The 25,000-nt window shown below is 38.6% G+C and overlaps 1 protein-coding gene across 7 annotated transcripts in view; it reads left to right on the top strand.

Moving 5' to 3' along the window:
* The window catches only part of mapkap1 (MAPK associated protein 1), a 527,166-nt gene that overhangs the window by 102,784 nt on the left and 399,382 nt on the right, over positions 1-25,000 (top strand). For all 7 annotated transcript variants that reach the window (XM_060912998.1, XM_060913001.1, XM_060913002.1 and 4 more), the window contains one exon: positions 9,665-9,837. In XM_060912998.1, the coding sequence (XP_060768981.1) occupies positions 9,665-9,837 (173 nt within the window). The remainder of the gene's footprint in view (positions 1-9,664; positions 9,838-25,000) is intronic.

The raw sequence follows: 25,000 nt of genomic DNA, 5'->3' as shown, positions 1-25,000 counted from the left end.
GAGTCACACAGGTTAATAAGTGTGTAACGGGCAATAACAATTTTATCCAAAATAGTTTTTTCTTGCCTTAGTCAATTTATTTCCATTTCACATACGTACAGCTGTTGTAAAGTTCAGTGTGTTTGTGTAGAACTCTCTCGAACTGTAGGTTCATTTATGCATTCTGGTTCCATGGTGAAATTTTGCACAGGACTGTGTTCCTTTGATAACAAACAAAGCTACAGCATTATTATTATACTCTATACTACTAGGACTTTTTTTTTCTGAATGTGTGCGCATATATTGGTGTTATGGTTTTGTGGGTTTATGATAATTATGCTGCTTCACCTATATAAAAAAAAATCAACTGCATTTCTGTCTTCTCCAAAATAAAATAAAGCTCTGGGCAAGTGGAATTGTTTTTTGAGCAAGTATGTTTTGGGTGCTGCTTGCCCATTGGGCAACTAAGGCTGGGAGATTTTTTTTGAGGACTTGAGTATCTCATGATGTACGGTGTCAAAGGCAGTTGTGAGGTCCAGCTGTGAGGTCCATAGTTAGTCTTGCCGGAGCTTGCACTCAGTGAAAAATATATCCTGTTCTTATCCTTTAGGTGACATTGGGGATACCTAACAACCTGTCCCCCCTTCCCCCATGTCTCTTCCCTCTGTCCCTCTCTGAGTTGCATGTCGATCCTGAGACACCAGTGATGCTGACCTCTTCTGCTCCTTGGACTCGCCTGATCCATCCTGATGCCCTACGTCTGGCTGGAGTCTCATCTTATCACTCCTGTGGAGGATAGCCCCATATGGACAGTCGAAAGTCACACTTGGACGATGGCTTTGGACACTTACAGTAATGCAGTTATGTCTGAGGACTACAGTTGACTTGCTAACTTTTTAGGACTGTAGTTGTCATGAACAGTTTGGCACTGAAGTTTCCATCAGTGAAAAGTTTGTAACTTCAACAAAACAGACTTCATTTTAAAACTATAATGATTTTCCTTGTTTCACAGTTATACTTTGTGACTGTGTAACTGTCTTGTGACTGACTATAACTTAACACATTTATAGTAGCGAGTTATTTATAATCATGCTGTCTGTTATCACCCAAATGAGGATGGGGTCCCTTTTGAGTCTGGTTCCTCTCAAGGTTTCTTCCTCATGTTGTCTGAGGGAGATTTTCCTTGCCACTGTTGCCACAGGCTTGCTCATTGGGAATAAGTTGGGGATAAAATTAGCTCGTGTTTAAAGTCTTAAATTTTCTGTAAAGCTGCTTGTGTTGTAAAAAGGGCTATGCAAATCAACTTGACGTCACATTCTGGACGCCATATTGGTTGCCCATGTGCAATAAAATTTGATGTGCTTTTGGACTTTTAGTAATCTTTTATATTGGTAAAGTTGTTTATAGGACCATTTCTCAGGCCCACTTTACACGGGGACGGTATAAAACAAAAACGCAAAAGTCCGTTTTCGTTCTCACTTTTTTCCGCGTCTACACGACCGTTTTCAAGGAGGAAATCTGCGTCTATACGGTGACGCATAAATGTCTCCGCTATGTCTGCACGCATGTGCAACATCTTCCGTCTTGTCTGATCTGCACATCTGCGCCGCTGTTCTGTCAAGTTATCCTACCAAGCCTACTACACATGCGCGAAATCCAGGAGGGTAGGAAAATTTAACAGTAGTTTTGTCCCACCGATCAGCTGGGCTGATAGAAAATCGGTGAGAATTTCACGCATTTGCCGATTTTTATGTTTTGTGCGTATTGGTCGAGTCTTTGGCCGAGTCAAATAATTTGTAATGACTTGTTTTAAATAATAAAACGGTCTGTATGAGAACTTGCTAGGATAACTTTACAGAACACTGGTCCTGCTGAGGTACTGTAGTGCTCGAGGGAGGAGCAGGAGCAAACCGAAACTCTTTTAATCTGCCTTTATTAAGTAACACTCACTCTTGTTTCGGTGAAGAAGAGAAAAGGCAGTGTCCATCTCAGCAAAATAAACCTGTTCGGCTGCAAGTTTTGTTTTCAGTCTCAGGTTTATGGTTTCACGAGCGGCTTGAATAGGCGGCGCGCGCGTGCGTGTGTGTGTAACTTGGTGACACCAAACTGAGGAGCTCCAGCCGGGCGGGTGAGCAGGAAAACACATCTACTGCATTAAAACACAGAGCAGCTTGAAGGTCCGTTGGATCGATGTAATCAGACATGCTCTTACTTTTTTACTTACTTTCTTACTTCCCGGGCTGGCATGTGCAGTATATGACATATGTATGACGTAAACGCGTACCCGACGTGAGCAGATCCGAGCAGAGTTTCGCGTATTGGGTAGTTTAGACGGATATGCAACGGGGGCCGTTTTTAACTTATCCACTTTGGAAGGCGTTTTCAATTTTATCCGTTTTTCAGCCTCGGAAACGCCGTCCCCGTGTAAACGAAAGGCACTTCTGATAAAATATTTAGTCGTTTTTACCCGACAGCGTCCTCGTGTAAACGGGCCCTTAAGCTTGTGATAACTAATTAGGTGGCTGCACTTGTGTGCATTATTATAATTAGGGCTTGTACTATCGATCATGTTTAAATGCTGTACCGGTACCCTTTAAGGTCTTTACACATGCAGTGCTGTCATTTTGCCTTTTTCATTGACAATATATATCTTTTTTTCCTGAATGACTGTCCGGTAAATTAAGACATTCAAAGATGAATGTTGATGTGTGAAAAAGCGTCGTGTGTGTGTGTGTGTATATATATATATATATATATATATATATATATATATATATATAATATATTTTGTGTGTGTGTGTGTGTATATATATATATATATATATATATATATATATATATATATATATATATATATTTTGTGTGTGTGTGTGTGTATGTATATATATATATATATATATATATATATGTGTGTGTGTGTGTGTATGTATATATATTAGTGCTGTCAAAAATGTCGCATTACTATCGCGTTAACTTGACTCAATTTTAACGGCGATAATTTTTTTATCGCGAGATTAACGCTCTGTGACATGATGTAGGTTTTTCATAAGCTTTTGAAACTGCCAGGAACTTGGAACAGAGACTTTGCTTAGAAAAACGATAGCAGCTAGACTGTAATGCCACGCCACGCACAGCCAGAGTCCTCTGCCCTCCCCCCAAAGAACCAGCGCGGGCAGGGCACGCTAGCCCCGCGCCTCGGGACGAAGAGCCACAGTGCTCGGCTTAGGTTTCGTTTTCCCATCGGCGGCTCCAGCCCGACTTTGCAGTGGCTGTGACAAGACGTGTTATGCTCTGCAATTAAAAAAAAAAACATTGGTACAAAGCAAGCCCATTCACTTTTTTATGCTGATAGGAGAATTACAATGGTTTTTCATGTGACAAAAATGTGCGATTAAATTGCGATTAATCGTGAGTTAACTATGACAGTCGCGACATTAATCGTGATTAAATATTTTAATCGCTTGACAGCACTAATATATATATATATATATATGTGTGTGTGTGTGTGTGTATATATATATGTATGTGTATATATATATATATATATATATATATATATATATATATAAAATGTAGAATAGAAACATTTCACTCTGACACCCAACTTTTGAACATTATTAAAAATGTATTCTCGACAAACGTTTCGGCCTTCTAAAAAAACTACATAGTGCTATGGGCGTGGTCTTATATATACAAAATTGTGAATTCTATACACTTCAAAATAAAAGACAAAGACAAATAAACGATTAATTACAAATTTAATAATTAAATATTATTGAAAAGAATGTGATCACATTCTTTTTAATAATATTTAATTATTAAATTTGTAATTAATAGTTTATTTTTGTCTTTGTCTTTTATTTTGAAGTGTATAGAATTCACAATTTTGTATATATAAGACCACGCCCATAGCACTATGTAGTTTTTTTAGAAGGCCGAAACGTTTGTCGAGAATACATTTTTAATAATGTTCAAAAGTTGGGTGTCAGAGTGAAATGTTTCTATTCTACATTTTATATATATATATATATATATATATATATATATATATATATATATATATATATATAAGTAACTCACTCCTAAGGAGAGAAGCTACTTGACCAAATTTACCAGAGACCAGGTTAGGGTCATAGCCTTGATCTACTAAATACTACTTGTATTCCGAATTTCTGTGATTAAGAAAGCCCTCATTAGAACAGTTGCATTTGAGACTCCCAACAGCAACGCAACGCTATAGGGGATGGCGCGCTTGCAATGCTCAGGGTGACGACTAGTGGGGGGAAGATAGAGGTGACTATTGGTAGGTTTCGAATAGACATCTGTCTGAACGAAACCATCAACTAGGTGCAGGGTCAGGTCTAATACATTGAGCTTTTGCTCAGAAAAAAACAATTCGAATTTGATGGTAGGGTACAACCCGTTAACATATTCCATAAATTCATGTAATTTATCCTGACCGTGCACCCAGATGTTGACTATGTCATCTCTTTAGCGCAGCCAAAGCAAGGGTTTGATCGCATAACCATTTTTAGCTAGGTTATCGATCTCACCCATAGCTACAACCCCGATTCCAAAAAAGTTGGGACAAAGTACAAATTGTAAATAAAAACGGAATGCATTAATTTGCAAATCTCAAAAACTGATATTGTATTCACAGTAGAACATAGACAACATATCAAATGTCGAAAGTGAGACATCTTGAAATGTCATGCCAAATATTGGCTCATTTGAAATTTCATGACAGCAACACATCTCAAAAAAGTTGGGACAGGGGCAATAAGAGGCTGGAAAAGTTAAAGGTACAAAAAAGGAACAGCTGGAGGACCAAATTGCAACTCATTAGGTCAATTGGCAATAGGTCATTAACATGACTGGGTATAAAAAAAGCATCTTGGAGTGGCAGCGGCTCTCAGAAGTAAAGATGGGAAGAGGATCACTACTGGGTGCCCGTGATCTTGGGGCCCTTAGACATCACTGCATCACATACAGGCATGCTTTTGTATTGGAAATCACAAAATGGGCTCAGGAATATTTCCAGAGAACATTATCTGTGAACACAATTCACCGTGCCATCCGCCGTTGGCAGCTAAAACTCTATAGTTCAAAGAAGAAGCCGTATCTAAACATGATCCAGAAGCGCAGACGTCTTCTCTGGGCCAAGGCTCATTTAAAATGGACTGTGGCAAAGTGGAAAACTGTTCTGTGGTCAGATGAATCAAAATTTGAAGTTCTTTATGGAAATAAGGGATGCCGTGTCATTCGGACTAAAGAGGAGAAGGAGGACCCAAGTTGTTATCAGCACAGTTCAGAAGCCTGCATCTCTGATGGTATGGGGTTGCATTAGTGCATGTGGCATGGGCAGCTTACACATCTGGAAAGACACCATCAATGCTGAAAGGTATATCCAGGTTCTAGAGCAACATATGCTCCCATCCAGACGACGTCTCTTTCAGGGAAGACCTTGCATCTTCCAACATGACAATGCCAAACCACATACTGCATCAATTACAGCATCATGGCTGTGTAGAAGGAGGGTCCGGGTACTGAACTGGCCAGTCTGCAGTCCAGATCTTTCACCCATAGAAAACATTTAGCGCATCATAAAACGGAAGACATGACAAAAAAGACCTAAGACAGTTGAGCAACTAGAATCCTACATTAGACAAGAATGGGTTAACATTCCTATCCCTAAACTTGAGCAACTTGTCTCCTCAGTCCCCAGACGTTTACAGACTGCTGTAAAGAGAAAAGGGGATGTCTCACAGTGGTAAACATGGCCTTGTCCCAACTTTTTTGAGATGTGGTGTTGTCATGAAATTTAAAATCACCAAATTTTTCTCTTTAAATGATACATTTTCTCAGTTTAAACATTTGATATGTCATCTATGTTCTATTCTGAATAAAATATGGAATTTTGAAACTTCCACATCATTGCATTCCGTTTTTATTTGCAATTTGTACTTTGTCCCAACTTTTTTGGAATCGGGGTTGCAGGCGTTCTTGGGGCCCATAGCAGTACCCATGCATTGCAAAAAATTAAACTGGCCAAATTGTGAGTTATTGCGTAAAAGGCAAATTTCTACTGCTTCCAAGAGGCATTCTGTAGAGGGCTGCAGGACTGTTCTAGAATCGAGGGCTTTCTTAACCGCAGTTAAACCTAATGTATTGTCTATATTGGGGAACATAGAAATTACATCCCATGATACTAGTAGGGTGTCTGAGGGAAAAGGACCCACCTTATTGATATTTTCAATTTTGTTAAGCAAATCAGTAGTATCCTTAAATGATGGTAGCCCTCGGGCAAGAGGCTTCAAATGGAACTTGGTAAAGGAAGATAGTCTCGCTATTGCCGTGCCACAGCATGAAGTAATAAGACGTAGTGGGTTATCCGGTTTATGGGTTTTAACATTACCGAAGGCCACACCTAGTTTGGCCTTGATGTCTATAACCCACTGAACTATATCAAGACTGATCTGGCCTTCACCGAGCCATTTCTCCCCCATTCTTTAACCTTCCTTAAATGTAGATCCGTAGGATTGGAATTAAGCTCCTTATAATGAAGGGGATTCTGTAATTGTCCCAGCATCTTACTAGAATATTCAGACTTATTAAGCATTACGAACCTAGAACCTTTATCTTGTATCCGAATAATTCTATGGTTATCCAATTTGAGTTCCTTTAGCGCTAATCGCTCTCCCTTAGACAGATTGTCCTTAGGCTTTCTAAAGTTCTTAGGATTAAATATACCTTCCTTGACTTTAGCGAGGAAGAGTTCCAGCTCAGGATGACTGGAGGTAGGTGGATTCCACATGCTCTTCTTGGGAACTGGGAACTCCTTAGTGTGAACATCCTCAGGGTCTGCACTTTCCTTTTCTTTATTGTGGAAGAACACTTTCAACCTCATCCTCCTTTCAAAGTTGTCCCAGTCCTCCTGGACCTTGAGCCAGTTAACATCCTTCGGAGTAAGGCAGAATGCTGGACCCTTTCGTAACAACTTCGCTTGTTCTTCTGTCAGCGGCTTCTCACTCAAGTTAATTGCTTCCAAATCCAATTTGTCTTCCGACCCTGACTCGAGAGTAGTGCTCCTCTCCTGTGCTGAGTCTGCATAATAGAACCCCCCCTGCTCGCTTCTTTGATCTATGCCTTTTCCTTGGTCTCAGCCTTTCTCTTCGTTCCACAGCCAGTTCCACATAACCTTCCACCCTCATCCAAAACTGGAGTTGTATGTTTAAATGAAATAGCTTTAGCCAATTTGGTTTTCTCCTTATTCCTCAGATCTTCCTGTAACTTCTGAATCTCGATACGAATCCCATGCCAAATACTGAGTGCTGTGTTGTGGTCGATGCTCTGAAAAGCTTCTTTTCGCGTGTCTTGCAGTAGGCTCTGTAGTCTTGAAACTTCTATCTTGACCGCGCCCCAAACCTCACGGAGAATAATGCTGGATGACTGAAAAATCTGCTGTTCACAAAATTGCTTTAAGCGCTCATCGTGGCAAATCAAATTAAGGTTGCAGCGCATTAAAAGTCCTGAAGGAACAATGTTCCTAGAAATACAGTCTTGCAAGAACCGTAGATGGTGTTGATGTCTAGCAAGTTTAGCCCACATATTTTCTAGCTTTCTAAAAAGTGGATAATTTGACGACATGGTTGGATCGATAGCGATTCCACGGCGACGATGAGTGGATTAATTATGTATAAAGTAGAGTAAAAAGTCTCTGTCAGCCAACAACCAGTCTGTCTACCACGAGTCCCAACAGTGTAATGTTTAATGATGTTCAAAAGTTGGGTGTTAGAGTGAAATGTTTCTATTCTACATTATTTATATCTACACTGCTGGGACCTGTGGTATCCTCTGGATCCTTTTGGACAGACTGGTTGTTGGCTGACAGAGACTTTTTATTCTACTTTATGTGTGTGTGTGTGTATGTATGTATGTATGTATGTATGTGTATATATGTGTGTGTGTGTGTGTGTGTGTGTATATATATATATATATATATATATATATATATATATATATATATATATATATATATATACACACACATTTTTTATATATATGTGTGTGTGTGTGTGTGTGTGTGTGTGTGTGTGTATATATATATATATATATATATATATATATAAATAATGTGTGTGTGTGTGTATATATATATATATATATATATATATATATATATATATATATTTTTTTTTTTTTTTTTTGCAACAGGTTTGATTTTTCTAATATTGAATGAATGCATTTAACCAATCAAGGCATAGGTTGTGGAAACGCCATCACACTGCTGCTCATTCATTTTGTGTCTGAAAATTCAGGGCTGTTTGACAAGGGCAACAAAAATGATAATTATGAATTTATTGGTAATGTCTGGGGGGGGAAATAGGACAGGGGCTCAGCAATGAAAATGGTAGGTGTACAGTGCATGGTTTATAGTCTACTTTGCGGTGGGGTGAAGCTTGTTATCAGTCTCAGCAACTCCTGAACCAAGCAGTGAACCTCCCTGTGTCCTCACCCACTTCTCAGGATAGGATGTACCCAAAATTGCCTGCCCCCCATTGTTTTATTGATGCTAAGCTTGTGTAGGCAATGAGAGACTTGGCACATCAATCTGGATTTGAACTGAATTATTTTTCTTATATTACAGAAATGCTAATATATTGTTTGCAGCATTATATGTATAACCCTGTTTCCAAAAAGTTAGGATGCTGTGTAAAATGTAAATAAAAAAATGCAATGATTTTGCAAACCATGAAAACCCTGGATTTCATTGAAAATAGTACAATGACAACATATCAATTTCAAAAACTGAAAAATTGTGGTGTTTTTTGAAAAATGTATGCTCACTTGGAATTTAATGCCAGCAACAGATTTAAAAAAATGTTGGGACAAGGGCAGAAAAAGACTGGAAAGGTTGTTTATTTAAAAAAACAAAAAATAAAACCCACCTGGTGGAACAGCTCACAACCAATTCGCTTAATTGGCAATAGGTCAGTAACATAATCAGTGTATAAAAAATAGCAACCCAGAGAAGTAAAGATGATTGGAGGGGTTCAACGCTCTGTGAAAGACTGTGACACATAGTGCAACAATTTAAGAACAACATTCCTCAACATACAACTGTAAAGATTTTGGGGATCATATCATCTACAGTACATATGATTCAGAGAATCCGGAGAAATCTCTGTGCACAAGGGATAAAGCCGAAAAGCAATACTATGATCTTCATGGCATGGGTACCTGGGAGGCACAATTAATGCTAAACAATATATACAGGTTTTGGAGCGACTTGTGTTCCAAACATTTACAGTGTCGTGTTTTTAAAAGAAAAGGTTATGTAACACGGTGGTAAACGTGCCCCTGTTCCAACTTTTTTGAAATGTATTGCTGGCATCAGATTCAAAATGTGTGCATATTTTCAAACAACAAAAAAAATGTATATGTTTTATATTTTACACAGTGTCCCAACTTTTTTGGAAACTTGGGCTGTAAACGAGAAAAGGAAAAAATATGCAGAAATAAATTTCTGTCTGACTTCAGCACTGCATGGTTTTAAAATCTTGCACATCTGTGATCAAATTTTCTTTCTTTTTTTTTTTTTGCTTAACTGGAATTCGGTATGACTTTGTGTATAGTAACGGTCATTATTATTATTTTTTTAATTATTGTGCCTTTTCCTGTATAGGGCCATGTAGGTACAACTGCAACCAAGAAAATAGACGTCTACCTCTCAATGCAGTCTACCCAGGAGAAGTTGCATCCTATGATGGTGGTGACAATGGCAAATGCTCGAGTTCATGATCTTATTGGCCTTATTTGCTGGCAGTACACCAGTGAGGGTCGTGAACCAAAACTAAAGTAAGTACTGAAAAGGAAGATAAAACTCTACAGGATAACTGATTGTCATATCAAAATCATCAGGTTCATAACAGTAAAATATTCTAAAATAGCTATAATTAGTTGAATGAAATATAATGCACAATGTAGGGTCTTATTTTATAAATTAAAAGTAAATTTAAATAAATTAAAAGTACAATATCTAGTTAACCTTCCATTGCCCATGTGCTTAAAGCTCAAAGCTCTTTTATGGAAAGTGCACAGTAACAAAACTTATGAATACACAGAGGGTTATCTAAGCTTGAGCCAAAGGTGGGGTAAAGTAGGCCACATAATTGTGCAAGCAGATACCAATGCATTTCAAACAATTAGAATATCAAGTTATTTTTTTCATAGTGTAATTCAAAAAGGTAAACTTATTCATTACACACAAAGCAAAATATTTCAAGCCTTTTCTTGTTTTAATTTTAATGATTATGGCTTTTAGCTTATGAAAATCAGAAATCCAGTATCTCAAATTATTAGAATATTTCCTAAGATCAGATCAATTGATCAATTGAAAACCAATCAGGCTTTACAATACAGAAATATCCAACTTCTGAAAAGTATGTTAATTTATACACTCAGTACTTTGTTGGGGCTCCTTTACTATGAATTACTGCATCACTGTCCTGTGGCATGGTGGCGATCAGCCTGTGGTACTGCTGAGGTGCTTTTGAAGCCCAGGTTGCTTTGATAGTGGCCTTCAGACCGTCTGTATTTTTGGGTCGGGTGTTTCTCATCTTCCTGTTGACAGTACCCCATAGATTCTCTATGGGGTTCAGGTCAGGCGAGTTGGCTGGTCAATCAAGCACAGTAATATCATGGTCAGCAAACCATCTGGTAGTAGTTTTGGCAATGTGGGCAGGTGCTAAGTCCTGCTGGAAAAGGAAATTGGCATCTCCATAAAGCTTGTGAGCAGATGGAAGTGCTCTAAAATTTCCTGGTAGACTGTTGCGTTGACGTGAGCTTGATAAACAGTGGACCAGCACCAGCAAATGACATGGTACCCCAAATCATCACAGACTGCAGAAACTTCACAGTGGGCTTCTAACACCTTGGATTCTGTGCCTCCCCACTCTTCCTCCAGACTCTAGGACCTTGATTTCCAAATGAAATGCAAAATTTACTTTCATCTGAAAAAAGGACTTTGGACCATTTTGAGCAATAGTCCAGTTCTTTCTCTCCTTAGCTCAGGTAAGACACTTCTGATGATGTGTTTGGTTCAGGAGTGGCTTGATATTAGGAATGTGACAGTTGTAGTGCCTTTCCTGAAGACATCTGTGCATGGTGCCTCTTGATGCACTGATACCAGCTTCAGTTCACTCCTTGTGAAGCTCTCCTAAGTTCTTGAATCGACTTAATAATCCTCTCAAGTCTGCGGTCATCCCTGTTACTTGTGCACCTTTTCCAGCCAGCCTTTTCAGCAATGACCTCCTTGTGAAGGCTGTCGATGATCGTCTTCTGGGCAACTGTCAAGTCAGCAGTCTTCGCCAAGATTGTGGTTGCATGTACTGAACTAGACCGAGAGATGCACATTATTTATACTGTTTTACTCAAACTCTAAATGAAATATTCTCATATTTTGAGGTGTTTTATTTAATGAGTTGCGCTATAGACCATCTCGTCTCATCTCATTATCTGTAGCCGCTTTATCCTGTTCTACAGGGTCGCAGGCAAGCTGGAGCCTATCCCAGCTGACTACGGGCGAAAGGTGGGGTACACCCTGGACAAGTCGCCAGGTCATCACAGGGCTGACACATAGACACAGACAACCATTCACACTCTCATTCACACCTATGGTCAATTTAGAGTCACCAGTTAACCTAACCTGCATGTCTTTGGACTGTGGGGGAAACCGGAGCACCCGGAGGAAACCCACGCGGACATGGGGAGAACATGCAAACTCCACACAGAAAAGCCCTCGTCGGCCACGGGGCTCGAACCCGGACCCTCTTGCTGTGAGGCGACAGCACTACACCACCGTGCCGCCCGCTATAGACCATAATTATTAAAATTAAAATATAAAAATGCTTGAAACATTTTTAGTTTACATGTAATGAGTTTAGAATATATTACATTTTCACTTTAAGTAACTGATGGAAAATATCAAACTTTTTCCACAATTTTCTAATTGTTTGAGATGCACTAGTATACAATGTGTCAGCAGTATTGGTAGGAATTATTATTAGCTTGTCATGGAAGATAAACTTTTTTATGAAATAGCATGTCATGGGGTTGAGCAAAAATAAAGAAGTCAAGACTTGAATAACATCTTTTGCATGTGATTTGCATATAGAGAGAACCACAACTCGCAGCCAAACCTTTGTCCACTGACGTGCTGTTATTCAGGGATGAAAACATAAGCTAAATCAACATTGAATTTATTTGTCATATCACACTCCACAGTAGTGATTTAATGGCTCATATGACACTGGTCAACAATTTTTCAGAAGTTGTCTGCTTCAGAGATGAAATAATTGGCTGTTTGTTATGAAATTTGGTGTATTGAATTCAAATATGACAAAACAGCTGATTGGCTACAGCCTCCAAGATATTTAAGATTTTACATTTTATACTTATGTACATTGTGTAGATAGTAACCTTTTAAGTATAAATTGTAAACCTAGATCTCATGTGTTTTCTGGTTGGTTTACATATTTCACCTGTTCTCTTTATGTAACACTAGAAAATCAGCAAAAAGTTTATATAAAAATGTATTATGAACCAAATGGCAAAAAAAAAATTATGTATAAGTACTGAATAGGTTTAGTCCTTATTCAGTGTCTACTCCAGAGCTTTTTGGCAGCTTGTCTCTTGTATTCATGAAACGGAGCATCTCTTGTCAAGCTTCCATGGATCACCTTCCATGAGGAGAATGGGACAAGATCATTTTGACAGTCGCAGAACTTGAAAACACTAACATCACCTACCAGGAGATTCCATTGTTGTAATCTGAAGCTCTGCCTTACTCTTGGATAGTTCCAAATCCCTGACAAGGTCATTCAGTTCATATTGTGTTGTCAGGTGTGGTTCAGAGGAGGAGGATGGGAGAACATCTGGATCATGTGACATTGATTGTTCAGAAGTGAAACCAGAAGTTTCACACACTTCTTCTTTTTCTGACTCAAGTGAGAATGATTATGGTGCATTAAGAACAGGCATGCTTTTCTGGGGTGCTGGGCGTATAGCTAATGGAATGTTTGGATACTCTATAGTCCACTTTTTCTTCTTTGACAAACCTTTCCCAACTGGGGAAAATTATTGATATGATCAGTGGGTTCTCTCCAAGTCATTGGCCCTGTACAAGGCATGGATTTCCTTTTCCTGTTCAACCACTGGCAAAGAATTTTTGCACAGGTGTTACAGTATGTGTGTGGGGTCCAACTCTTGTCCTGATCTCCAATTTTGTAACCAAAATATAAAGGTGGTAGGTTTTCTTGATTACAGCAGTTATACTGTACTTTTGTGATGCAAAAGTCACTTCACCACAAACATAGCAGAAGTTATCTGCATTGTTCATATAATTATGAGGGATCCCTGCTGACTTTGTCTAAACAGATAAATCAAAGACTTAATCTTGAGTGCATAGCACTGTGGGGTTTTTATTTTTTGAGCTGGGCAATTTGTTCAGCAGAGTGATTGTAAGTTGACTTATGATTACATCATCGGGGACTTCTAGGAATAACATATCATGTATGATGCAATGCCGGTTTCAGATTGCATCCTTCATTGTTTTGCCAAAAAAGTAAGTACTATCCAAACCCAATCATAGAGTTATTCCTAGAGCCAATCTTGAAAACTATAGCCAATTAACAATTTTAAGTTTCATTTTTGTTCTCCGCGACCCAGAATTATTAAAGTTTGACTATATTTATTTCGGAAGCATTTTGGCTGTAGACCAGTGTGATAGACACTCAGGTCTTTAAGAATTTGCAGTTGTTCATGAGAATTTCTGTTTTTACTTGGTCTACTAGGGGCAATAGTTGAAAAAGATGATTAAAATCCCTCTTTCAAGAGTGACCTGACCAAGAAAGCAGCAACCATTTGTTGTTATGGTAAAATACAAGCAGTACAAACACATACAGCCATTACAAACATACTGTAATATCTAGTTTCTATGCAATAAATATTCTGAACTCATTACATGTAAACTAAAATGTTTTTCAAGCATTTTTCTACTTTAATTTTGATAATTATGGCCTACAACGCAAAAAAAAATATCCCCACACAAATGTTTACATCTTTAAAGTAAATTGTAATATAAATTCCATTTCTGCTCTTGGAGATGCCCCAAGTGCTCGTCAGTAATCATCCTCCTTTATTTAACCAAGTAAAAAACTTAGTGTTTTTTTTTTTTTAACATAACATCCATAGCATATACAGTATATAAAACTAACATGGAAAGGGTTAGCACAATAGAGCTTGGCTCCAAATTAAGTGCACCTTAACAAAATAAAACAAAAATAAAAGCAAACAAATAACATGTAAATCGATCATTAGAATTACAATAATTTCGGATAGGTAGAAAAATAAAATCATGATGTATGTTTAAACAGTTGAATAATATTAACTAACATACACTAAAGGCTGATAACTAAGAAATAGTTTGATACATCTAAAATTATATGAATGTATTTCATTTATAGCAGTTTATAAGTAAGAATGTCAGGAGTATACAAAAGGATTTAAAAAAAAATCTCTCTTAAGAGTAGCCTGACCAAGAAAGTGGCAATCATTGTTTATAACAGTAAAATACAAGCAATACAAACACACACATACAGCCATTATAAACATACTATAAATATCTGGTTTCTGTGCAATAGCAACTCACAGATAGAACATTTGCAACTTCTGAATCAATGCCAGAACACATTTAGGAGCAATCACATTGACCAATAGTGCTATTTTCTAGATCCTTTAAAACTGACTTAAATTGTCCCATAGTGACCAACGCTGTCAATTTCAGTTCCTTCTGTAAATTATTCCAGGAGAGAGGAGCAGTGTATTTGAAAGCTTTTTCACCTAGTTCAGTTCTGACGCTAGGAATAAACAGTTGTAAGATATCATGAGAGCACAGGCCGTATTGATTTTAGTTTTTACACATGCACATATACAGATAAGAAGGAACCAGCCCAAAGAGTAATTTATATATAAAAGCTGGTCAGTGTGAGAGTCTGTGGACATACAGAGATGGCCAGTTAGCTGCAGCATACAGAGAGCAGTGGTGTACACAGTTTCTGCATCCTGTAACAAAATGTAAGGCACAATGATATACAATATCCAGTCTAATCAGGTGCAGGTCAGATGCATTCATAAAGAGCAGATCACCATAATACAGTGATATAAGAAAGGGGGGGGAGTAGCCAAAATCAAGTGTTTCCTTGCCTAGTGGGAGAAACAGGCTTTATCCCTAAAAAAAAAAGAAATTTAAGTTTCAGCTTGGAGACAAGGTTTTCAATATTTGGTTTAAATGACAGATTTTGCTTAGTAATACTACCCAAATACTTATGTTGTAACTATTTCAGTTTCAATCCCTTGAGTTGTTGAGATCTTGGGAAGAGTATATGCCATTTGAAAATAGCATAAACTTGGTTTTGTCTGCATTTAACACCAACTTAAGTGGAATTAAATGGGACTGAACAACATTAAAAGCAGACTACAGGAATTCAAGGGTTTGTACAACTGAAGGGGATGAGCAATAGACAACTGTGTCATCTGTGTAAAAATGGAGCGCAGCATTTGATAAATTATCACATGAGACTAGTGGTGGTCCTAATGTGGAACCTTGAGGCACAACTTTTGATATATATAGAAAGGAAGAAATGACTTAAAAACCCAGCAAAATAAACACATTGGGTTTTAGCTGATCAGTAATTTGAAAACCAACTTATAGCTTTCTCACCTTTAAATATAACATGGCCAACTGTGTCAAAAGCCTTGGAAAAATCAATAAAAAGAGGTGCACTTTTTTTTTTTTGCAATCCAGTGCCTCAATATGGTCATTCACTACTTTTAATATCTGCCGTTATTGTGCTGTTTTTTTCTCCTAAAGCTAGATTATCATGATAGAATACCCTTTGTATATACAATTTTTTTTTTTTTTAAAGTTGTTCAATTACACACAGTTTAGAAATCGGTCTATAGTTACTGAGGGATCCCCTCCTTTTAGCAAAGGGAATATATAGGTAGATTTTCATATATTAGGAATCTCATTATTTTGAGACAATGAGGTCAGATTAAAAATATATTATTGGTTCTGCTATGAAGTGTACAGCTGACTTAAGAAAGAAAGGATCAAGCTTATCAGGGCCTGCGGATTTGTTAGGATCCAGTTGCTTTAAAGACTAACAAAACCCCAGAATAAACTCCTTTATACTGAGAGATAATATCCATAAAAGTTTGAATATTCACTTGTTCATATTTGTACCTGTATACTGTGTACAGATTTTATTTTAAAAGAAAAACAGTGTCCCTGGGCACTGACATCTTAAGGCCAATTTATGCTGACAACCCAGTCCTCGCAGATAGCCTCGCAGACAGTGTCTGCGTAGCCCCCCCACCTTCGCAGACGCTCTGCGCGCACCTCCCAAAAATTGTGACCACCGCAGAAGCCTCGCAGACAGCGTTGCAGACGAGAGGGCTCTGATTGGTCCACTCTACATCCGCTGTACACGCACTTCCGCTTCCCTACTTTCCTGGTTTGTTTTGTTTTCACGACCGCCATTTTTAAAAACACGAGCGAAGATGGAGCAGCACGAAGAGCGGTTGATCGAGGAAGTGAGGAAGTACGTACATCTATACGACTCCAGTTCTAGTCATTATAAGTAACCGGAGGATAAACACTCCACTAACCACACCCACCAACTACTCCTAGCGATTTCGCGACTTCGCTCCCCCTTGCGTTGTGGCAGTGAATAACATCGCGCACGCCTATTACTCCCCGCTAAACGATAAATTACAACTGTCTGCGAAAAGCTATCTGCGAAAGCCTTGTCACAAGAGCATGCAGAGGCCTTTACACTCTCTAAGGTTCAAATATTGTGCTCAGAGTACAAATTGTGATGTCACCTACACCCTTGCTAGTGAAACTTGTGGATACATTGCTTCCAATTTGTTGTAAACAACCCTAAAGATGCCAGAATGATGAGCGTTTGGCTGTAAAAAAAAAAAAAAAAAACCTGATCACTTTATGTGACTTTTGTTTGGTTTTATTCACTGAGAAAAGCGATCTTTTTAGACTGTAAGAATCGTATGGCTATGGCAACAGGATTGTTTACTTTGTTCATCTTTGTTGGCCATCCATAGATTAGGGATAGATTAGGGATAAAATTAGCTCATGTTTTAAGTCGTTCAAATTCTGTAAAGCTGCTTTGCGACAATGTTTATTGTTAAAAGCGCTGTACAAATAAACTTGATTTGATTTGATCCATCGCTAACAATGATGACTGCTTCATTAGGATGCAGAGAAATGCAGATGGGCCGTGAGGCCTGCACCAGAGCGACAGATTATTTATTTCCCGAACCTTTTGCTGCGATGGAAGGGAGCGGAGTCGAAAAACGCTCAAGTTTGCAGTGATCATTTCGTGAAAGGTTTGTAAACTTCTCTGATTTAATTCATTTGGATTCGCAAATGAGTTTTCTCGCCATTTTCCATTATTGCATGATGTTTTGAAGTTCAGTAGACACTCAAGTCCTCATGTGTTTTTGTTTACTGTTTGATCATGGTCACCATATTGTAAACTAACGTGTATACAGGGGCAAATTACAAGGCCTGCATTTGTAAATAGTCTTGCCATACTTCTTTCTGTGAAGACAGTACACACTGTTTTTTCACAGCTGAGGTTTTTCCTCTCTTGGCAGAGGTTGTAGTATGCACAATTGCCACTGGACTTGCCACTACAGCTGGACACTTCAATGACAGCTATAGTCTCTACTGGCTCAAGTCCTCTGTGGCTTCATCACTCCCAAAATCCACAATTCTACACCTTGTAGCCATCATTCGTTCCTCTATGGCCATGAGGCTGATGGTATGCCCTACAGGTCACTAATGACCCTTTTCTACTGCATGGTACCAGCTAAGCTAGACTCGACTCCACTTACCTTTTTTGGGTTTTCATAAGACTAATGTTGTGGATGGTACCCAGTACTATTTTTGATATCACCTCTGTTGAGGTTCCAAGTGAGCTGAGGTGATACCAAAAGGTGATGTGAAAACACTGTGGACTACTGATTGGTCTGCCAGAATTGTATCACTGCATCGTCATTGTGCGAGATGGGACCATCTGTTTCTGATTGTGTGTTCACCGCTTGCGCACCTGTTTGTGTTTTTGCACACGAAATGGTGTTATGTCAACCTGGAGTTGCCACAATTCATCACATTTCTAGCGTGGTTAACAAAAAAAAGTGTAAAAAGCAGCATCCAAACTCTCAGAACGTACTGGTAATGGAATTACCAGGGAAGGTACAGGGCTTTCAATTGAAGAAAGCAGGTTCGTGTTCCTGCTTGGCATATTTTATTTAGGGAGAGTTGTGCTGTAATAACTCATTTAAATTAGCCAGCCTGTACTAATATTTTGCCCAACTTGCTGTTGGTAAAACTAATGCATGTATGTGCATGCTGCCTCTGAGCTCTGTAGTCAGTAAGCATATTAAAGCAAGCCACATGAGACCCTAACTTTTAGTAAGAAGATCCTGTTTTGGTCTGAGCAATACCATGCTGTGATCTTTGATTTATTACAAAACCTTGGTCAACCCATAACATTATATATTACATTACTCATAACTCCTATCAGTAGAGTGTGTCTAATTTTAAATGAGTTACCTGCAGCAAAACTCGCATTCTCCCTACAGAAAGCCCTGTGTGGTGATGTGAAATGCACTGCACCATTTCAGTATAAATAGCGTGACACTTTTTGCCGCATTTAAACTGATGGCACTTTTTATGCCGATACCATTATGTCCTGACAATTTGGACGGCGCTTTTCAATGCCTTTTAAATTATTAAATTTAAAAAAAAAAAAAACTTCAACTTGATATAACACTGTTTCACGTGCACACACAAACCTGCATGTGAGTAGTAGTATTGATGATGATGATGATGATGATAATAATAAATGTTCCTGTCTGTGTCGTGTTGAAGATGACGACATAGCAATTTCATGCAGCGTCACTATGATGACCAGCTGTAGTGGAAAGCAAACTACTGATACCAAAAGCGAGGCGTGTCGAGCCAGTACATACAGTGGAAAAGGGCCATTTGAGCTGCTTCTTGAGGGTCTTCACATGAAGGAGCCAATTATACCCAGTGCTGCCTTTTCGCCAATCATCTTGGACGTTGCTCATGTGCAGGTTCACCAATATTGACTCAAATAAGCCTTGAGAGAGGCTGGAATTGAATGTGAATACAAAGTACAATAAGGACCCAAAACCACTCTTTAGTAAATACTAATTTGGTTATTATATAATAATAATTCTATCATATTTATATTTAGCTATCAAAGAGCCCAGGTTGGCACATTTGCTGTTATTATTAGGAAATGCAAGGCATAAAACATTTTCCATGGTACATACAAAAATGCAAAAAAAAAAAGTCCCAGAAGATGAACTTATCATCTTGTACGCAGAAAATAGTAGACTAACTTGTATTCAGAAGTTATTTATCCTGTGTACACAGGTTATCTTTTTGATATTGATGGTGATTAATAATAATAATATTAATAATAATAATAATAATAATAATAAAAACCAAACAACTAGCTTGAGCATGTGTGGGGCAGGGGGGAGCCACGTGACGATGGCTGGCTAGAAGACGTGCTTGCACAAAGCTCCCACTCATCTTTAATCATATTTAATGTAAGTTATTATCATTTGGGCTTATTATATTAAGTTGCGTAAGAATCTACGGCGAGAAGAAAAGGTGCCCTTCCGACAACAAGCGATTGTTGAAACAGATGAAAATTAACTCACGAAGAATGACAACTGCTAATACTAGCCAAACTGCAGCTTCACCCTCAACAAGAGGTGGGGCCTGTCTGGTGGGGAACACCGCGACTCTGATTTGCGAGATGACTCAAAATTTTAGTGACATAATTGAAGAGAAAGTTCACAGAGACTTTGGAAAAAATATCCACGACACTGGAAAGCCAGTCGAAATGCATTACCGAGGCAGAACAGAGTGTCTCGGATGTTGAGGACGTGGTGACTGGCCTGGAGGGGAGACTTGCCAAAGCAGAGAAGAAAATAAAGATAATGGCTGCTAACATGGATGATTTGGAGACTCGGAGCAGGTGGGATAACATCAGTGTTCTCAATATTAAAGAAGGCATGGAAGGAAAATGCCCTGTCCATTTCTTTTGAGACTTGGCTGCCCACTGTGCTTGGCCTAGAAGCAAGCCCTGGTGTTAAACTGTATTAAAATTGACCGGGCTCACCGGAGTGGACGTCCCCGTCTGGTGATTATCGAACTTCACAACTCCGAGGATAAACTGAGGATAGTAGCAGCAATGAGGGCGATGCCTAATCTGGAATATGAAGGACAAGTGGCTCTTCATATATCAGGACTTATCTGCTTCGGTTTGAGAGAGATGGCGGACTTTCAGAATTTGGTAAAAAAAAAAAAAAATTAAATAAAAAAGGTCATCCGCTTTAAAATGTGCTTCCCAGCTACACTGACTGTGAACCAAAACAGCACTGAGCACAAGTTCGAAACACAAAGAGATGCAGATAACAGGCAGGTAATAACGTTATGGGGTGGGGGTGGGATATGGAGGGGTTATGTTTTCTCGCTCCAGAAGTGGAAACTCCTTTTGCCAGCATGTGCTCCTATTGCACTACCCAGTGGGTAGCTTTCTGTTTTTGTTTTGAACATTCATAGTTCTTACTTTTTGATGTTTTCTTCATGCTTACATTGTTGTTGGAGTATGGAGAAGGTTCTAGTTGTTTTTTCATCATTAGAAGATGGAAATATTCATGCCAGCACTTTGTTCATGGGCCAGATAATATTGTATTGCACTACATTCGCTATACTGGGTCAGCTAGCCATTTAATCTGGATCACTTTTTTTTTTAATCAATTAGCAATTCAATGAGTAACACAAAAATCACAACACTAAATGTCAAGGGAATTAACCATGCTGTTAAGAGATGCAAAATACTTTCCTTGCTTAAAAAAAGATAAGGTGCAAGTGGCACTGTTAAAAGAGAACCACCTTACAGACCTTGAACTTTTAAAATTAAAGTGTGACTGGGTAGGCCCAATTTCTTACTCCTCTTTCAACTCAAAAAAGTAGAGGGGTAGCAATACTTATTCACAAACATCTTGGGTTTATATTTGATAAAGTTGTCTGAGATACAGAAGGAGGGTTTATTTTAATTACCAGGTTTCTATATGGCGAGCAAATTCTCCTAGGAAGTGTTTATACACCCAGCACTTTTGACAGTTCATTTTATTCTAAGTTACTGGCTGATACTTCCTCAATATGCCCACCTTATGTAATACTTGGAGGGGATCTTAACTGCAGTCTGGCTCCTGAGATGGACTATAGCCCTCTGAAGGCCCAACCTTTCTCAAAAATGGCAAAAGCAACAATAGAGCTTTGCTCAGTCCTTGGCCTATTTGACGCATGGAGAATCATTAATCCACAAGAGAAAGACCACTCATCAGTCTCTGTAGAACTCCTGCCTCCTTACTATGACCCTTTATCTAGACATTGGTGTTTAAATCCATCTCTTCTTAGGAACCCTGCATTTTGTATATATTTAGGAAATCAGTGGGAACTTTTTATTTCTACAAATGGTTCACCTGAGGTTTCAGCCTCTACCTTATCACCCTGGTCACAATCAGGGATCCATTTTAGGGTCACTGAGGTCAAAATTTCAAGTTAGTTATGGAATAATGATTTGACTTTTGATGTATCTGGGAAGTAATTATGAACAAAATGTTAGTTTCAGTGTACAACAACTACTTGTTTTTTGTAGGAGAACCATTTGAATGAATGCAAATTTAGGTGCATCACGGACTTACAAATTAATTGTATGTACAAAAGTCAACCCTAACCCTATTTTTCTCTATCATAGAAGCCTCCTTCTTATTTATTTCATTGCGTTCTTTGTACTTTCATTTTCTGTCTTTTTCCCCTCAATAACTCCAGTTTTTGTGGATCCTGCCATATCCTCTCATGGTACTTTCTGCTGATGTTTAATGTTCCATTTTCTACAATATTTGACTAAAAATACATCAGTATAAATCCTTTGTTATACTTTGCCAATACTCTGTCATTGCCTTCCTATTTCTACAGTGTATATTAAATGTGTTCACTTGCTTGAAATCATATTTTTTAGTGGTGCTAAACTTCCACACTGTGATTCTGTAACAATGTAAATCCGTGACCGTTTTAACCCTTAGCAATAAGTATCACACACGTCCATATATTCTAAATATATAATCTGAAATATCCAAGATATAACAGAGTGCTGGGCTGGGTTTATGTTATTTGTATCGCAATCTCAATCACGTTCACTGAAGTTTTATGTGTTTTTTAGCAGTCATTTTTAAGGTTGTAGTTTGTAATATTTGTAGTTATTTTTGTGTATAAAAGATTTGAAATTAGGCTACAAACTGTAAAAGATCATGGGTCAAGTCCTTTCTTGAAGTATTTTGATTTATGATATCTGAAATATTCTTCAATACAGTCAAATTTCCAGACATGACAATGTTAAGTGTCATGGACTTGCAGGTATCACGGACTTGCATTTCAAGTATCTGCCTTGTAATTACCAGGGAAATATTTTATTCCTGAAACTTTGTATACTCTGTGAACATAGCTCCCATAGCTCTATTCAGAAGTTATATAACTTAAACCAAGTCCTTCGTTATTTCCCTAAAATTGGGTTGTCACGGACTTATAGAAATTTAGGTGAATTCTTTACTGACGGACTTGATCACCACAGAAAGAATTCTGCTATCACAATGTGCCCATAAACACATTTTTTTTTCTCAATAACAGTTGTTACTGCAAAGAAGTTTACTTACTTTAAACCTAAAGTGAAACATTTATGTTTTTTACTTGGGCAATGACCGAGTAAGGCAGCTAAAACAAAGTGTCAACGAGGATATGAAGTCAGTCTTTGGTCCACAACTTTGGCCTCAGATGTTGTAGCACCTTCAAATAACCTGCAAAACAAACAGTAAGAATTTCACCATCACCACTATAGATTTTATGTGACCATTCCTTGATTGTATACAAAATAATTTGAGTACAAAATGATCCTTTTTAATTTGACCCACCATAACATGTAAATTCATACTTTTTTTTTTTTTTTTGTTCATTCAAAAGCGACATTTTTCAGATACCATCAATAAAATCACATGAAATGACTCAAACTCTGTTGAGTCGTGATGGATGTGTCCACAAAATACTTTGAAACATCTGGTACCTTGATTACTTTGCTTCTGATGGCTAAGTACATGTTATCAGTAAAAACGGATCCCTGATTGAGACCAGGATGTCATGGGAAACGGGCAAGGCCTTCCTCAGAGGGTCCATAATCTCTTACACAACTGTGAAGAGGAAGAGTATATTAGCAAAACAGTTGGAGCTTGAACAAGACATTGCTATCTTACAAAGAGATTTTAAAGCGTCTTCCTCCATTTCGGTGTTGAAGAAATTAGAAGCAGCCAGATTTGGTTTGGATCAGCTGCTAACTCAAAAAGCAGAATCAGCAATATTTTATGCCAGGCACAAACTATTTGAATCCGGGAATAAACCCGGCTGGCTACTTGCTCGTCTAGCTCAGGGCAAGGCAGCATCCCATGCAATACCCTCGCTAAGAGATAAGAAGGGTGAACAACATTTTGAGACCAAAATTATTAATAAAATAATGAGAGTTCTACCAAGAATTATACTCCTCTGAGTGTCAAAATGCATCAACTGTAAGGAAAAGTTTTTTTTTTTTTTGACAAAATTAATCTCCTCCTATCTGAAGAAAGCAGAAAAGATCTGTGTAGGCCAATCACAGCCCAGGAAGTCTTAGAGGCCATTAAATCCCTACAGAGTGGGAAAGCACCAGGCCCTGACGGGTTCGGGCCTGAATTTTATAAAAAGATGGCAAAGTTTGTAGTGGCGCCCTTAACTAACATGTTTATGGAATCATTTAGGAGGAACACACTTCCATCAGCTTTTAAATCTTGTCAATATATCTCTGATTTTAAAGAAAGATAAACCTCCTGATGTGGGCGGCACGGTGGTGTAGTGGTTAGCGCTGTCGCCTCACAGCAAGAAGGTCCGGGTTCGAGCCCCGTGGCCGGCGAGGGCCTTTCTGTGCGGAGTTTGCATGTTCTCCCCATGTCCGCGTGGGTTTCCTCCGGGTGCTCCGGTTTCCCCCACAGTCCAAAGACATGCAGGTTAGGTTAACTGGTGACTCTAAATTGACCATAGGTGTGAATGCGAGTGTGAATGGTTGTCTGTGTCTATGTGTCAGCCCTGTGATGACCTGGTGACTTGTCCAGGGTGTACCCTGCCTTTCGCCCGTAGTCAGCTGGGATGGGCTCCAGCTTGCCTGTGACCCTGTAGAACAGGATAAAGCGGCTAGAGATAATGAGATGAGAGATAAACCTCCTGATCTTTGTACATCCTACAGACCAATAAAGCTTGCTTGGGATTTTTTTGTAAAATTTTGTCTAAGCTTCTGGCTAGAAGGTTGGAAGAGGTGCTACCCATTTTAGTGAGACCGGACCAGACAGGATTCATCAAAGGTAGGAATTCACACTCCAATGTCCGACAGCTTCTAAATGTTATATAGTTTTCACAAATGACACAAAACAAGGCTCTTGCTGCGTCTCTGGATGCTGAAAAAGCATTTGATTGGTTGGAGTGGGAGTATCTATTTGATGTTCTGAACAGGTGTGGTTTGGGCTCTGGTTTTATTGAGTAGATCAAGGTGTTGTACAGGTCTCTGACTGTGAAGGTTTTGGTAAATGGTTCAGTATCAGATATCTTCCCCTTGAGTAGAGGTACTCGTCAGGGCTGTCCCTTCTCACCTTTATTATTTGCACTCGTGCTCGAGCCACTTATAGAAGTTATTAGAACCCACCAAGGGCTTTCTGGTGTCAAGTTAGGAGAGATCAAATACAGAATATCGCTTTA

This window comes from Neoarius graeffei, chromosome 28 (assembly GCF_027579695.1).
Source record: "Neoarius graeffei isolate fNeoGra1 chromosome 28, fNeoGra1.pri, whole genome shotgun sequence".
NCBI lineage: Eukaryota > Metazoa > Chordata > Actinopteri > Siluriformes > Ariidae > Neoarius > Neoarius graeffei.
This window is presented reverse-complemented; position numbering and strand designations above follow the sequence as displayed.